General features: G+C 37.3%; 2 protein-coding genes and 1 long non-coding RNA gene across 4 annotated transcripts in view; 2 read left to right on the top strand and 1 right to left on the bottom strand.

The window, feature by feature from the left end:
* Positions 1 to 63: 63 nt before the first annotated feature.
* PMPCB (peptidase, mitochondrial processing subunit beta) lies at positions 64 to 15,556 on the bottom strand. The gene is made up of 13 exons (XM_082399375.1): positions 15,308 to 15,556; positions 14,114 to 14,254; positions 13,303 to 13,389; positions 12,801 to 12,930; positions 7,583 to 7,781; positions 7,105 to 7,184; positions 4,404 to 4,516; positions 3,385 to 3,528; positions 1,734 to 1,894; positions 710 to 795; positions 538 to 626; positions 288 to 363; positions 64 to 198 (listed from the first exon to the last, which is right to left on the bottom strand). The coding sequence occupies exons 1-13, from the start codon at positions 15,539 to 15,541 to the stop codon at positions 134 to 136; spliced, it is 1,605 nt and encodes a 534-aa protein (XP_082255501.1). The 5' UTR covers positions 15,542 to 15,556; the 3' UTR covers positions 64 to 133.
* LOC309632180 lies at positions 566 to 10,334 on the top strand. Its single transcript, XR_014246774.1, has 2 exons — positions 566 to 662; positions 9,814 to 10,334. It is a non-coding gene; the product is annotated as an uncharacterized lncRNA (long non-coding RNA).
* Positions 15,523 to 16,057, top strand: part of NAPEPLD (N-acyl phosphatidylethanolamine phospholipase D) — a 99,071-nt gene continuing 98,536 nt past the window's right edge. Inside the window, exon 1 of one of the 2 annotated variants that reach the window (XM_082399378.1) lies at positions 15,523 to 15,657. The gene's annotated coding sequence lies outside the window, so the exon portion shown is untranslated. The remainder of the gene's footprint in view (positions 15,658 to 16,057) is intronic. The other variant, XM_082399379.1, reaches the window with a different exon arrangement.

Here is a 16,057-nt window from a genome sequence, read left to right on the forward strand (position 1 = left end):
GTGGTCTTATTCTTTCAAAGTCTGAGATAGTATTTCATTCATATTTACCAGTATAGATGTTCATTTTTCTTTAGGACTTGCAGGCCTCGGTCTTATAAATATATATGTTCAAAATATGTTTATTACGAGCATTTTAATCATGAAGCCAGCACATGTTACTGCAAATCTGGTTAAACTCTGGTAGCTGCTCAATGGGACCTAAGGATTAAAAGAAAAGACAGTTAAAAGTAAATAGAAGGAAGGTCCTTAGCCAACTTTCTGCATAGGAGAAAAGGAGCCAGGCTTACCGACAGCAGCAACAGCTGGACTCTTATCATAAATATATTTGGTACACACTTCTCGAATTACCTCAGCATTTACAGCCTGAAAAATTGAAGACACAAGCATTCAGAGCTTTTTGTAGTAGTGAAGACATTCTATACCTGGGACGTTTTAGAGCTAGAGCTAAAGCAAGATTTATGATGCGTATCTCTATCTCCAGGTGTTGTAACAAGCATCATTTTACACAAGACCCAATAGTATCTAAGGACTGCTTACATCAATTCTTGCTTCAAGCTCAGGGATGGGAATTCTTCGATTATAGCATAACATTTGCCTACCAATATCTTCACAGATGGGAGTGGAACCTGTTTTAAAGAAAAGGGGAAACTAAGTACTGGAACGTAAGTCAACCACATGAAAATAGGACTTATGTCTTTAATTCTTTTACCATCAAGTTGCAGCAACATGTTTGTTTTCAGAAGATTCTTGGCTCGTGCAACTTCACTTTCAGTGACACTTGTACAGAGTCGCATCCTAAAAACCATTTGGAAAAATCAAATGTCAAAGTAGTTTGAAAATGTTATGCGTTTCATGAGTTAATGACCTAAAGAAAGAAAGGATGCTATATTCTATGTATTACACCACAATGTACCAGTGATTATGATTTCAATTTAGTAAAAAATTGAAATTACTAATGATCCCAACAGTTAAGCAAATGTTAAAATATTACTGATTATTTTCCTGGTAGTGTTAATTTCTCAAAAATGATATGGTTAGCAGAGATTCAATACAATATAAAAATAGGCTGACCACATTTTGAGAAATGCTACAGTCATTTTGAAAATTCATGAATCCCCATCTGATAGGATCTGACTTGCTAGGGGATAGATAGGTCAGTGGGTCATTGGTTTCTCAAAAGAATCCAGTTGAGTCTAACTTAAACCTAATAATTAATGATTACACTCCAACTAGACTTAGAGAGATGTAAGCCATTTAAGAATGGTGAAGGACAGGGACCAGAGCTAAATAAAAGTTTTCCAAGAAGCTTTGGGCCCTTCTGCCTGTCTCAAGGTACTAGTTTTCACTAAAACACTACATTTTTCTTTTAGCAATGGCAACTTCAGGTTCATTTTCATAACACAGCCTTTCCAAGCCAGGTAACTTTTACAAGTATTTCCTAGAATTCTAGTTGGCATTTAAACATTTTTAACTTTTAAGATCTTCTTTCTGAAGTAATCTGCTTCTTAATGATTGATTAAGAATTTTCTATAGTATAAATCAGCTTCACATGAGACTTAGAAGAAACATCTGTGATCTTTAAAAACACGGCAATAACTGCTACTACTTAAGTAAGTCTTGTTCTTTTAATAAAATGCTAATAACATCACCATAAAAAATTAATCAGCATCAACAGTGTAAAAAGAAACTAGTCTAAAGTGGGAATTCTAAGCATGATTTAAATTTTTTCTCACCATTCTTTTTGAACAACATGTAGCATGTCTGCAACAGTGGCTGGTTCACAAACCATATAGATTCCCCATAATCCTGTATCTGTGTAGGAAGTGTTGAAAGACTGGAAGCTATGGCAGAGGTTGCCATGACAGGTGAGCTGGGCCAGCTTGCTAGATAAATTCTGTAAGGAAAAAAAACCGTCCAAGAGAACTGTAGGTATACGTGTCTAAATTACCAGAAAGAAAAATGAGATGTGAAAATCGTGACTGCCTTAAAAGGCTGAGTTTCTCAGTTTTATCCAGCAGTATCTCAATAATAAAGCTAAAATTCACTGAAACTAAGAATTATAGTAATCTCACCAGCCCAATGCATCATCCCCAGAGAAATTCATAATGTTAAAGCAGTGAATCCTTGTAATTAATTTAGTAGCTGCACCCACTTCTAAAATAATACATTTTGATGGACCTAGAGATTATCATATTAAGTGAAGTCAGTGATATCACTTACATGTGGAATCTAAAAAAAAAAAAGATACAAATGAACTTATTTACAAAACAGAAACAGACTCACAGACTTTGAAAACAAACTCATGGTTACCAAAGGGGAAACGTGGTTGGGGGAGGGATAAATTAGGAGTTTGGGATTAACATATACACACTACTGTGTATAAAATAATCAGCAAGGAACCTACTGTATAGAACAGGGAACTCTACTCAATATTCTGTAATAACCTAAATGGGAAAAGAATCTGAAAAAGAATGGATATATATGTGTATATATAACTGAATCACTTAGCTGTACACGTGAAACTAACACAACACTGTAAATCAACTATACTCCAATATAAAATAAAAATTAAAATTAAAAAAAGGGAAAAATCCAATCAGGCCAAAGCTGTCCCTAAAATTAAAAATGGGTTGACCTCACATGTTGAAGTTCAGGCATGTTCACAGGGTCCCTTGGTCAATCCAGCCCAGCATTCCACTTCTAGCAGTGATTGATGTGAGATATGGTTATGACTTCTAATTCTGTGTTCCAGCTTTGTTTAATAATCATTTATAACCATATCAACCAAAAAATTGAATAACCCATGCCAATATGCTTTGCGAACAACAACAAAAATTTAAAATAATTAGCTATTATCAACCCAATTTGTAGAGCTTTTGGCTGTGAAGCCTAAGATACTTGTATGAAATGTATTTTGTCAAAATCTTTGAGTACAAATATATACACTTTGTATTTTGAAGTAATTTCAGACTACAGACTAGTAACATAAATAGTACAAAGAATTCCCTTTATCCAAATTCCTTAACACCTGTTACTTTACCATTTTTTTTTTTTGCTTTATCATTCTCTTTAACATATTTTTCAATTGTTTGAGAGTACAGTGCAGATATCCTTTTTACCCCTGAATACTTTTAATGTGCACTTCTGAAAAACAAGGAAATTAACCTCAGTACAATTATTAAAATTAGGCTATTAACACTGATATGTTACTATTAACAAATCCTTCTATCCTTATTCAAAATTTGCCAATATGGCAAAAGAAAAAAATTGTTTTTTTCTGGCCCAGGATGCAATCCAGGATCAGTTTATATTTTAAGTCAAAATTCATAGTACAGAGTTTCATCTTCTCATTTATTACGGAAATTTACTTTTAAAATCACTTACCATTCCTCCTCCAAAAGAGCGATCCCAGTTGCCAATCAGTGTGTTTGCAACCATGAGACAGATTGTATCTGGATGTGCCCAACCAACAGCTTCAACAGCTATTGCAAGATGTGCCAAAGGCATCTTGTCATCCCTCACTCGAATCTAGTTAGGATAAAGGATACAAAGCTCTAGTTAAGTTTACCACTATATAACATGCTTAACAAGAAACAAGAAACAAACTCACCAGCTCCATTAACTGCAAAGTTAAAATGCTCACCATGACACTCCTTTGTTTTTTAAACAATTAGGCCTCATTACACTGTATAGTCTAGTCCAGAAGAATTTCACCAAAAGATCTCCAACTGAAATAGTCCAGACACAGCCACCAGATAATAACCTGGTCAACAAGCGTTGCATTATTTCACTGGTAGAAATAATCTTTTGTCAGTCTGAATTTTTCTGACTCTCTAAATTTAAGCTAATCTTGCCATAACAGGCTTCTTTCTGTACTGCCAATGCTACAGTCTTACGCAACTGCCAACATCAGGCTTCTCCCCAGATACAACTATATGAGCATCATCCCTAATGTGGCAAACTAAGCTTCTAATGAGGCTTAAAGATACAGCTGACACGTAGCAGGTTCTCTACAAGTTCTGGCTTTAACAGCTACCCCCCAGAAAGGTACTGTGGGCAGAACTTAGCCAAGAATAAACCTGATTAAAAGTCAAAATTTGGGATGTTTTTAAAATAAAAGATTACTTTTATGCCCTACAATAGGAAAATGGGCATAGTATCAAAGAAAAAGCACAAAAAGACCAAATTATATTTTCCTTAAAACCTTACTTCCTTAGGAAAGAAAAATAGGTGGTTAAATATATGGAACAGGAAAGAATATAAACAACTGAGTCCATCCTCGGTTGGACTCCTTTGGCTTCTTCCATTTTACTGTTAGAAACAGGCACATTTGCTACACACATTCATAAATACAACACAAGAAACCCAAAGGGTTAAACACTAGCTTAGGAGGCTTGCCCTACCTCACTTCCTGTGAATTTGCAGGGAGGCAGAGCTGGTATTTCTCCTTTGTGTGTGGACAAAGAGTCACCAAAATGAAACTTTGCTAACTCAAGCAGTTCATCATGGGAAACTCCTGAATTGAAGAAAAATATGTTATATATCCAGTAGCAGTGCAATGTAAAGCACACAACGAACTGCCAATACTTATGTTTACAATAAGCTCAAGGTGGTATAATGTGATACAGGTTACACATGGACTGCTTGCTCTGACTAAAAGCCTTTTCAAGAGTAAGCTCACAGAGCACGCTTTTTCCCTGGTTATAAGGCTTGGGGCTGCACACCTTTCTCATTCTGAAGAACAATCACAGTTTTCATAACATACCAATGGATTCACAGATAAGGATAATAAGATAGCTTGAAAATACCATTTTCCATACAGAATCGTGTTATATTAAATAAAAGTCCTAGAATGCAAACTAGCAAGGAAAAGTCACTTTTCAATAAATTTTTTTAAGTAGAAAAGAATATATCATTTAAAGAAACCCGGATACAAGATATGCTTCATTCTCTGTCCTCTGCTATCAAAATTCAGGAACAAAATAACCTCATATAAATTTCTGAATAAATTCATAGCTATTCAAACACTCACTACTTGCCATCCAAAACTTAAGAATTACTTAGATTCTATATCCCTTATTTTCCGAACTTGGGATCCAAACAGATTCAGTCAGTGAAAGATACCTAAACTTACAAGACAAATTTAAACATGGGTAAGTGTCTTAAAAAATATCACCACAAGATTTTTTTTTAATGAAACATTCCATTAGAACATAAAAGCACAATTTACACCATATTTTCCAAACAAATCTCTGGTATAAAGCAAGACAGTGAATGATTACACACGTTTTCACAATCACTATGTAGGAGAGCCGCCTTGGATATCAGTCCAGGGGGTGACAAAACAATAGGAAGACCCTGGTGGTACAAGGATGACAAGCAGAGAGTGTAGAACCATGAACATGCACACAGTTCTCAGCAATTAACAACCACTTCCACTGTTTTACCACCTTCACCTATAGCCCTCCTGGTTGGATGTTCCAGATATTCAGCTTCTGCCCCAGCACCACCTCTGCTTACCTCTATCCAAAAGGTGGAGGAGTCGGTAAATTTTATTTTTTTAAATGAAGTTAGGTCTGGCCTATTTCACTGACGTTAAGATGCCACTGTTGATAAGAAACATCACTTATGTACCAATAAGACAAAATGCTAATTAATCTAGGATAGGCCATTAATTAATTGTAAGATATCCCAACTCTGGTGATGTCAAAATGAACCAATGAACTATGATAAAACCCACTGCATCCATTTGCCACCAACAATGGCAGAGACATCCCAGACAGCTTAGCTGCTGAGGCCCCATCCAACCAGTAGTGTTCCCCTTTCCAAGGCAGTTTCAATTGTTGAACCCCAGTCAGCACCAGCCATTTTAGAAACAATGTTACTAACTCAAGATAACTTCAGAGCACACTTATCTGCCACACAAAGGTAACATGTTTTAAGATATTTAACCCTCATTTTCATCTTCTCCATTATTCCCAAGTAATGAGCTCAAAGTCTATCCAGGTCAACTAGAATTTTTATTGTCATTTCTAAAGAGAGAAAAATTAAATTTACACAAAAGAACATTCCATGTATCTTCACTTTGTCCTAAAAAGAGAAAGAGAACACAAAACTGGAAACCAATAAAATGTACAATTTGCCTAAATTCAGACTACCAGGAAATCTAGCAAAATCTAATGTGAATTTTCTTTCATTCACTGGCTTCAAACATGTTCTCACAAGGAAGCCTTGTCCTGATGCCACTTGCATGTTCAGATTCCCATTAAATATTCTCCTAATCCCCTATATACTTCCCCTTCTCAGTAACTACCAGATGTTACTGAAAGAACGAACAAATCAAAGAATGAATAAACAACATAACATACTCATACCATGCCTGACCAAGGATGAAGCTGGTTCTCAAGAAGTAATTTAAAATCTCAAGAGATTCCCAAACCATAGAACACCATCTTCCAAGTGTCATTATCTCCCAGTTCACTCATTTGCCCTTTTCTTACAAGTAAATTCCATTATGTGTGCACACTTATATATTGGACGGTCACTAAGTTTTCCCATTGAAAAACTCTACTGGGCTTCCCTGGTGGCCAGTGGTTAAGAATCCGCCTGCCAATGCAGGGGACACGGGTTTGCGCCCTGGTCCGGGAAGATCCCATATGCTGCAGAGCAACTAAGCCCATGTGCCACAACTGCTGAGCCGGCGCTCTAGAGCCCGTGAGCCACAACTACTGAGCCCATGTGCCACAACTACTGAAGCCCGCGTTCCTAGAGCCCATGCTCCGCAACAAGAGAAGCCACCGCAATGAGAAGCCTGTACACCACAACGAAGAGTGGCCCCCGCTCACCGCAATGAGAGGAAGCCTGCATGCAGCAACGATGACCCAGCACAGCCAAAAATAAATAAAAATTAAAAGAAAAAAAAAAGAAAAACTCTACTAAAGAGAAGACAGAGGAAAAGTCTGGTTCCAGGGCTCCACATTGCCCTTACCCAGCACATTTAACAATCTGCTCTCTAAATAAAAACTCTAAAGCCATCTCCCAATAGGATCAAACTGATAAGCACATCACTCTGTGTTTAAAACAGTCACAGAAATTTAAACTAACCTCCAGCAGCAGCGAGTACTATTCTTGGCCCCTTATAATGTGTGGTTATATAATCCACTAAGTCCTTACGATTTATAGATCTGTAAATGGAGTAAAAAAAGCAATATTAAAAGGAAATTTAAAAGCACAGATCCTCACATAATATACCTGAAATTAAATTGGACCTTAAAGGTATTCTAAGTTAAATGCAGTCAGAAATAGGATATATTCAACAAATATCAAAGAATTTCAACATTTATATATCAAAAAAAAAAAAAAAAAGATTTAATACCATCATTTGTTTATTCCAGAAGTAGCTACAAACCCAGACACCTGGGAGTTAGGTGGGGCTAAAGTGTAGCTTAAGTACAATTTCATTCAGATTATTGGGGGTAAAAAATTACTTTCTGAAACATGCTTTTTGAATGTTTGTGAATGTTAATTTTCACAATTCAAATTTTTTCTCAAAAAAAAAAAAAAAAATGAGAATTATACCTACTTGATATTTTCAGTTGGTCCCAAAATTGTCCGTCCAAGTGCAGTATTTTGATAAGCTGTGGCATGAAGATAATCAAAAACAACTTCTTGTAAATTGGTTTCAACTTCCTGCATCTCTCTAAGGATTACTCCACGTTCACGTTCAATCTCTGCTTCTCCCAATGTGCTGTTTTGTATTATATCAGCAAGAATTTCCACAGCTTATTGAAAATAAAACACAAGAAGAAACACTAAAATCTTAAATTTTCTCTATTTAAAATCTATTAAACTAGCATCAGAAACCATGATAGTGACCATCACTCAATACTGACTAAATGATTAAACTGGGAAGAAATGTTTCTATAATTTGATATACCTAAAAGGACTAAATTAAAATGAGAAATGCAATCCCCTGTGGTACAGATGAACTTGAGGAAAACTAAATTTGCCAGAAGTCCCCACAACACTTATAATGACTCTGCCTACAACCACTTCAAAACGGTCATGGAAATCTGCATATAACTGTATATTGTTCTCTGTGACAATGGTAAGGAGAAAATTATCTTTCTACTCAGAGCACACAGGTACACACAGAGAGCCGACATCACCCAAATATTTACTACCCAAGATCCCACAGCAACAAGGCTACTATATTAAGAAGCCAAGAACCATCGTAATCTAATATATAACCCCAGTGAACCACTTACAGAATTAGTGTCCTCTCAAATACCTTTCCCCACTTAACTCCAGTTAATGGTCAATGTTGGTTAGATTCTGGTCAATGCTGGTAGATTCTGATCATTAATTAGTAAAGTCACTGATAAATGATGATCCAACAGAGCTGGAGCAGTTAAGATTTGAAAAAAAGGATAGGTACCCCAAAAGAGATAATATGACTATCAAGGGATTAAAAGTGACCCTTGGAAAAACTGATAAAACCCTCAAGTATTTATACAAAAATGACCCTAATTTGCAAAAAGCCACAAGTGAACTAAAGGATATATCATGCTATTAAGCAATTTTATCAGAAAAAGTACATACTTCTCCAAAAAAGGAAAACCTAAACCATCCTTGAAGAATTAGTATATAGTTGCAATCACAATCTAAATTTTAGTCAATATAAAACAAATTTATAAACTTTAGTTTCATTTTGTTACTCTGCTGTAAATTTCTGTTCCTTGTTTTAAGTTCACTTTAAGGTGACTTCTCTCAGAAGCAATAGTGTTCAAATACCAAGGACCTCCTGTAATTAATTACCTCTACAGACTACCCAACATGACAAAACAGACTGCTAGAATAGGCTGTGACTGAGATCCTGGGCAAAAAGAAAAAAATTATCTGTAAAACCATCTCTCCGTCTAACACAATGTTGTAAATCAACTATGCTCCAATAAAATTTAAAAACAAAAACAAACAAAAAAACCTATCTGTCCAGACAAGAGAAATAAAGGCCCAGGTGGGTAAGGAAGAGCCCAAAGACAGATGGGAGGACAAGAGATCCTGTGTGAAGACCCTCCTTTATTTGGAAGTAGTAGTCTAGATTGATTGGTACCTTCTAAAGTGGGGATTCATATTTCCCAATATTTATGTTTTACTCAGAATCTTCTCTCTTTCTAATGTATATGTAATTCTGTATATGTTAGTATAGCAGTACATGTATTTAATTTATACATATACCTATACTGAGGATATATGTTCAAGTCTCATACTGATAAGAATGGATGATCATAAAAGTTTGAAGACCATTTGTCTAAACATCTAATTATTACCTCACACACCAGGTTTCACCTAACTGAGAGTATAAAAGCCTCAAGCAAATTCCCAAAGTGGGATCTGCTTCAGAGAGCACTTCCATTTTGGATTCCTCAAAGAGCGCCTCTCTTTTCCATTTTCACTCCCACTGGCAGGGACTCTGTCCTTCCCAGCCAGAAGCCAGAAAGAAAAAAAAAAGGTCTTCTAAATTCTCTCTTCCTTTCTCTAGTCCTCTTTTTTGCTTTCTTTGCTGTTCTCTGTGTAAATAAAGGAGAGAGACAGGCTAGAATGAACAGTCCTTTAAAGTAGCCTGGCCTAGCCCTTTGTTCTTAGTGCCTAACTAGTCCTGGGGCAAAAACTATTTCTAGGGAAATCATTAAGAATCTAACCAATGTTTTTTGCAATTCAAACTAACACACCCTCCACTGTTTTCATTTTCATTGGTTTTAATGCAAAAGTTAGGCTACCATGTTATGAAAATTTTACTTTATTTATTTGCAGGCGGTAGGTGTTTTGTTTTGTTGTTTTGACAAAGCAACCTGACACAGTGAATCTGAGTGAGAAGACACGCATTTGAGTCCACAGTAAGCCACTAAATTATGTGATCCGGGGAAAGTCACAGTCTGGGCTGGGCCTCAATTTCCACAACTGCACGGTGGAGACACTTATCTGATTACTATGCTGATCAAATGAGATGATATATACACAAATTACATATATACAAAGGTACTTGTGTAAAGTGGCATTCAAACATTATTAATGAAAGCCTATTAGGAATCCAAAATTTCAAAGTAATGAAATTAACTACAACTATACAAGGACCTTAAAGATTAATAGTCTCACCAATTATCACTAAAACTGCTACATTTTTTGGTTAATTCTCCCATTGGGAAAATGTTTTGTGTAATAACTTTCCCTTAAGATATCCAAAACACTCTACAACATAGTAACTACAAAATAGCTATGCTGTCAGAATAATTATTTTACTCCTACAAAATAAAAATAAAATCTATTTTATTTTATTGCTATGAAAACAATCATCAATAATCTTTTAAGTGAACACTTGCTTATTCTGCTTCAGAGTTTTTGTAACAAACAAGGAATAAAAAAAATTGCTCCTAGTCAGAGCAATTAGGCAAGAAAAAGAAATCAAAGGCATCCAAATTGGAAAGGAAGAATTAAAACTATCACTATTTGCAGATGACATGATATTACATATAAAAAACACTAAAGACTCCATCAAAAAAACTGTTAGGACTAATAAACGAATTCAGTGAAGTTGCAAAATACAAAGTCAATAAGCAAAAATCTGTTGTGTTCCTATACACTAATAATGAACTATCAGAAAGAGAAAATAAGAAGTAATCCCATTTACAATTGCATCAAAAGGAATAAAATACTTAGGAATAAATTTAATTGAGGAAAACTACAAGACATTAAGGAAAGAAACTGAAGACAACACAAGGAAATGGAAAGATAGTCCATGCTCATGGATTAGAAGAATTAATGTTGTTAAAATGTCCAAGCTACCGAAAGCAACATACAGACTCAATGCAATCCCTATCAAAATTCCAATGGCATTTTTCACAGAAATATAATGAACAATCCTAAAATTTGTATGGAACCACAAAAGACCCCAAATAGCCAAAGCAATCTTGAGAAAGAAGAACAAAGCTGAAAGCATCATGCTCCCTGATTTCAAACATTACAAAGAATAGTAATCAAAACAGTATGGTACATAAAACCAGGTACTGAATCAATGGAACACAACAGAGAGCCCAGAATAAACCCAAGCATATATGATCAATTAATTTACAACAAAGATCCAAAAATATACAACAAAGAAAGGATAGTCTCTTCAATAAATGGTGTTGGGAAAATCGGCCACATGGAAAAGAATGAAATTGGACACCTATTATACACAAAAATTAACTCAAACTTAATTAAAGGCTTGAACAGAAGGCCTGAAACCATAAGACTGGTAGAAGAAAACTGAGGAAGTAATAAGCTCCTTGACGTAAGTCTTGGTGATGATTTTTTGAATCTGACATCAAAAGCAAAAATAAACAAGTAGAACTACGTCAAACTAAAAAGCTTCTGCACATCAACAAAATGAAAATGCAACCTCCTGAATGGAAGACGATATCTGCAAATCATATATCTGATAAGGGGCGAATATCCAAAATATATGAAGAACTCATAGAAACCAATAGGAAGAAAACAAACAATCAGATTAAAAGACAGGCAGAAGATCTAAATAAACATTTTTCCAAAGAAGACACACAGATGGCCAACAGGTACATGAAAAGATTCTCAACATCATTAATCATCAGGGAAGTGCAAATCAAAACGACAATGAGATATCACCCCATACCTGTTAGAATGGCTACCATCAAAAAGACTAGAGACAAGGGTTAGCAAGGATGTGGAGAAAAAGAAACCCTTGTACACTGTTGGTGGGAATGTAAACTGGTGCAGCCACGATAGAAAACAATATGAAATTTCCTTAAAAAATTAAAAATAGAACTACCATACAATCCAGCAATTCCACTTCTGCATATTTATCCAAAGAAAACAAAAACACTAACTTGAAAAGATCTACCTCTGTGTTCACTGAGTTATGTACAACAGCCAAGATATGGAAACAACCTAGGTGTTCAACAATGAATGAATGGATAAAGAAGTTGTGATACACAAATACACACTCACATACAAAGAGAGGCGTATTATTACTCAGCCATAAAAAAGAATGAAATCTTGCCATTTGCAATGGCATGGATGAACTTCAATGGCATTATGCTAAGCGAAAAAGTCAGACAGAGAAATAACAAACATCATATGAGCTCTCTTATATGTGGGAAAAAAAAATCGAAAACAAAAAAACACCCAAGCTCATAGATACAGAGAACAGATTGATCATTGCTGGGGCGGGAGGTGGGGGATCAGTGATCTGTATTGGTTTTTGTTTTTTTTTTAGTTTAAATAAATTGAATTTTGAAAAAAATTAATGGAAAGGACAGTAAGAAAGAAGTGCACTCCAGGATGAGGAACCAGAATGTGCAAATGCAATAAAGAAGCAAGCAAGTTTTGTTCAAAAACAAAGCCCAGCAGTCAGTAGATAGAAAATCTGTTCTGACTTGTAGAAATAAAATATTCAGATAACAGGATAGAGAAAAAACAGAAACAAAAAGTAGGCAGTAAAAGTAAATAAATAGTAAAACAATTAAAAATGGTTCACTACACAGGTATGGCTCTGGAGGAAGTAATATTTGAATCAAGTGTTAGGGCCTGGTTCGCACAAGTCCTGCAGCCTACAAATATTTTTATCGTTTCTCATATTTGGAGGAAAAAATAAAAACAGGTGCCCCCCTCACCCAAAGTTTGGTTCATTTTTTTCATTTTCTTTCTCAACAAACATAATGTAAACAGCACTAAATTATTTCTGAATTCCTGTGGAGATTACATATCTGCAGTATAAATAATAATACCTCTTGGCAAATCTTTAGAGAATGCTTTGGCATAATATACAGTCTGCTCTCTGGAGGTATAGGCATTGAGATGAGCACCCATGTTTTCAATCTCAAGTTCCAGATCTAACTGGGATCTCTTTTTGGTGCCCTGAAATAAAAGAGAGAAAAAAAAATTATGACCTCTTCCTTTATCCCTCATCTGTTCTAAACACTTCAGACAATGAATATGAGGACATAAGCCTATGTAAGGACCAAATTTGGTTTCTAAAGTACATCAGGCTTCAGAAATAGTGGCATACTTTCAGATGACCCTCACATCCCAAGAGAAAATCCTTGTTTCAGCTCTACAGAGCAATTATCAGTAATTATTTCAGGTAATTATCCTGAAAAAAGGATTTTAAAAATAATAAAAAGAAAACATGCTATACTATTATAGTTCTCCTTACCTGAGAATGAGATTTTGTGTTTACTGCCTCTTAAAGAAAAATTCATTAAAAAAAAAAAAAGTCTTATAACTTGCCTTGAAAGCCATATGCTCCAGAAAGTGAGCTGTTCCATTATTCTTCTCATTTTCATATCGACTTCCAGCATCAATCCAGAGCCCAACCTTAATGCAATCAAGTAAGAATTAAATAAGACATCATCTTCTTTCTTTTGAGGGGATGGGGAAGGGGTAGGGGGCAGTCTTCTTCCTTTTTCTGACAAATGCTTTCCAGCTTTAACATTAAAGTTTTCTTGAGCGGACTGACAGTACAGTCCTATGAACTATGAGATTTTAAAATTTTGGTCATCAGGCTACTGCTGGGGGCCACAAATAGCTACTTGCCAGCTTTACTGACGACCCAGATTCTTAGCCCAATGTGTTACTACAGTCAATTAACAAGTATAGTATAAAGAACATCAGAGACTGTCAGAAAATCTAGGTTCAAATCCTGGTTCTGTCATGTATTAGCTGTGTGACCTTGGACAAAACCATTTAACTTCTCTGATCTTGTTTTTCAACTGTAAAATGGATGTGATGATCCCTGCTACAAAGAACTATTTAAAGATCAAATAAGACAATATATGTAAAAACATCTGGCACAGAGTAGTCCAGCAAATATATCTCTCTCATTATTATCAACACTACATGACACAACAGGCTACAAGAACCAGATGTAGACACTTGCGTGGTATGGAAGTATCACTCGAAGAGATTCACAAGTGACAGTCACTTGTCAAGGCAAAATAACTGCTGCTACTTTCAACCACCTGCCAACCAACTGAAAAGCTTAAATTAAAATCAACAGTTTGCTCTCTCGCCTAATGAGGGGTCAGACTAGATCACTTACTGTGCATGTTGAGAGCCCAGAGTCTTCAGAGGCCACTCTGAGTCCGTTCTCCAAACAGGTTACGCGCGTTTCAGGGACATTCAGAACAACTTGTGTAGCAGCCTGTGTACTTCTCAATCTGTTTCCTCCAAAATATAGTGACTAGTTGGGGGTGGAGGGAAGAAGCAAAACATATCACTATTCTAATATGAAATGTTGATTAGAAAACCAAATCTATCTCAAAGAGACTCTAGAAAGTACTCTTTCCTCCTTAACTTTTATTCCACTGAGACCCACCCCCTTTGCTGGCCTATGTTGAGAACATTCCTCAACCAACCACTTTCCTAAAGCCAGCAACATGTCTACAAATGCCCTTTCCTTAAGGAAAATAAACAATTATTATCATTATCCTGAAAGAAACTACTTTTATTTCAATACTTCTCCTAGAAATGTTTAATATTCACCATAGAGGGCACAAGCGGGGGTGGGTGAGTGGGGGAAGCCAAGAAAGGGAGCGAAAAGTATAAAAATACCTATACACAACGTAGAAATGCTTAAGGTTTCCACCGTTTAAGAAAAGCAAAGTTTTTAAAAAGGTAGAAAAAGAGAAGGCAGGAAGAAGGGCAGATGCTCAAGATATACTCTGGCTGACTGATTTGTTGGCTATGGACTATTCGCCTGTCCCCAGTTTTTCTTTTCCTCTAGACAAAGCTAGTCTCGCACGAGAAATATACATATACAGACAAACTTTTCCTTTAGCTACCCCGGGGTTCGCAGGAAGCGGAGCTCATGATGAAGACACTCAGTTTTGAGAAAAAACAGAACTCGGGGCGGGCGGGGTGGGGTCCTCACTTTTTAATTTCCCCCAATGGCAACCACTGCGATTTCAGTGATCAACACGCACCCTTTATAATGACTCCCGAGTGACTAGGGCAGGGGGCCGGTAAACCAGCGTCACGCCACACGCCACTGGCGGGTCACGCGCTGCGGGGGACCAAAGCCAGCCCAGCGCCGGCGGGAGATAAGCGTCCCCGGCCGCCTGATGCCCCACGGGTCCCGGCTGGGAAGGCCCGACCCGCCGTTGGGGGGTGTGTGGATCCGACGCCCGCGGCCCGGCAGGGCGCCCGTGACTCAGGCTCGCCGCGCGGAGTTCTGCGGGAGAGGCCCGGCCTAGCTTGGTCCCGGCGGCACCCAAACAAGTGGAGGGAAGCTCACCCGCCTGGCAGCACCTCCGGCCAGGAGCCTCTCGGTGAAACCGCAGAGCCTCCGCCGCACCGCGGGCAACACCACCGCTCGGGCCACCGCCGCAGCCGCCATCATCTCACCTCGAGCCTGTGTGAAGGATGTGCTTCCGAGGTCGTGACCTGAGGTCCCAGACGAGAGGGCGGGCCCCACCAAGTGGCCATGATGGGAATGACACTCCTCTAAGCAGTCGTGGAAGGAATCCATCTGGACGTGATGCGAGCAGTCTAATAACGCGAATTAAGAAGTCTGTAGAAGCCCCTGTATCAGCAGTTACTTCAATCGCCTACGACGTGCAAGGCACAAATGTAGAAGAATGAAAGGTAACCTGGTACAACATATTATCCCATTGGTGGCCGAAATTGATTGGAAATAGGGGAATATGATCCATAACTCACTGTCCTTAGAGGAAGCCTTTAGTGGGAGAGAGAGGCGCGGTGAGGGGAGGGAGGGAAGTATCAGTGTTGACCCCTACTCACTTTTCAACACTTTACAGTCTGGCTCATTCCATTCCACAGAAATTGCTCTTGGTGAAGCCACTAATTGCTGAAAGATGGACACTTTATAGACCTTATCGTACAGTCCTCTGGGCTGAATTTGACATGGTAAATCTCTGTGAAATTGTCTTTCCTCCTTGTATCTTAAGAGCTCCTCCTCCTTCTCCTGATCCCTTCTTCTTCACCTTCTTGGGCAGCTCTTTATTCACAGATCTCAGTGAAACTA

Source organism: Balaenoptera borealis (assembly GCF_965194805.1).
Source record: "Balaenoptera borealis genome assembly, chromosome: 7".
In the NCBI taxonomy this organism is placed as follows: Eukaryota; Metazoa; Chordata; class Mammalia; order Artiodactyla; family Balaenopteridae; genus Balaenoptera; species Balaenoptera borealis.

Coding starts and splice junctions, on each gene's coding strand:
- PMPCB (XM_082399375.1), bottom strand. CDS start 15,541: ATGGATTCCTTCCACGACTGCTTAGAGGAGTGTCATTCCCATCATGGC. Junction 14,255..15,307: donor CCGGAGGTGCTGCCAGGCGG/GTGAGCTTCCCT, acceptor ACCCCCAACTAG/TCACTATATTTTGGAGGAAA. Junction 199..287: donor TCCAGCTGTTGCTGCTGTCG/GTAAGCCTGGCT, acceptor TTTAATCCTTAG/GTCCCATTGAGCAGCTACCA.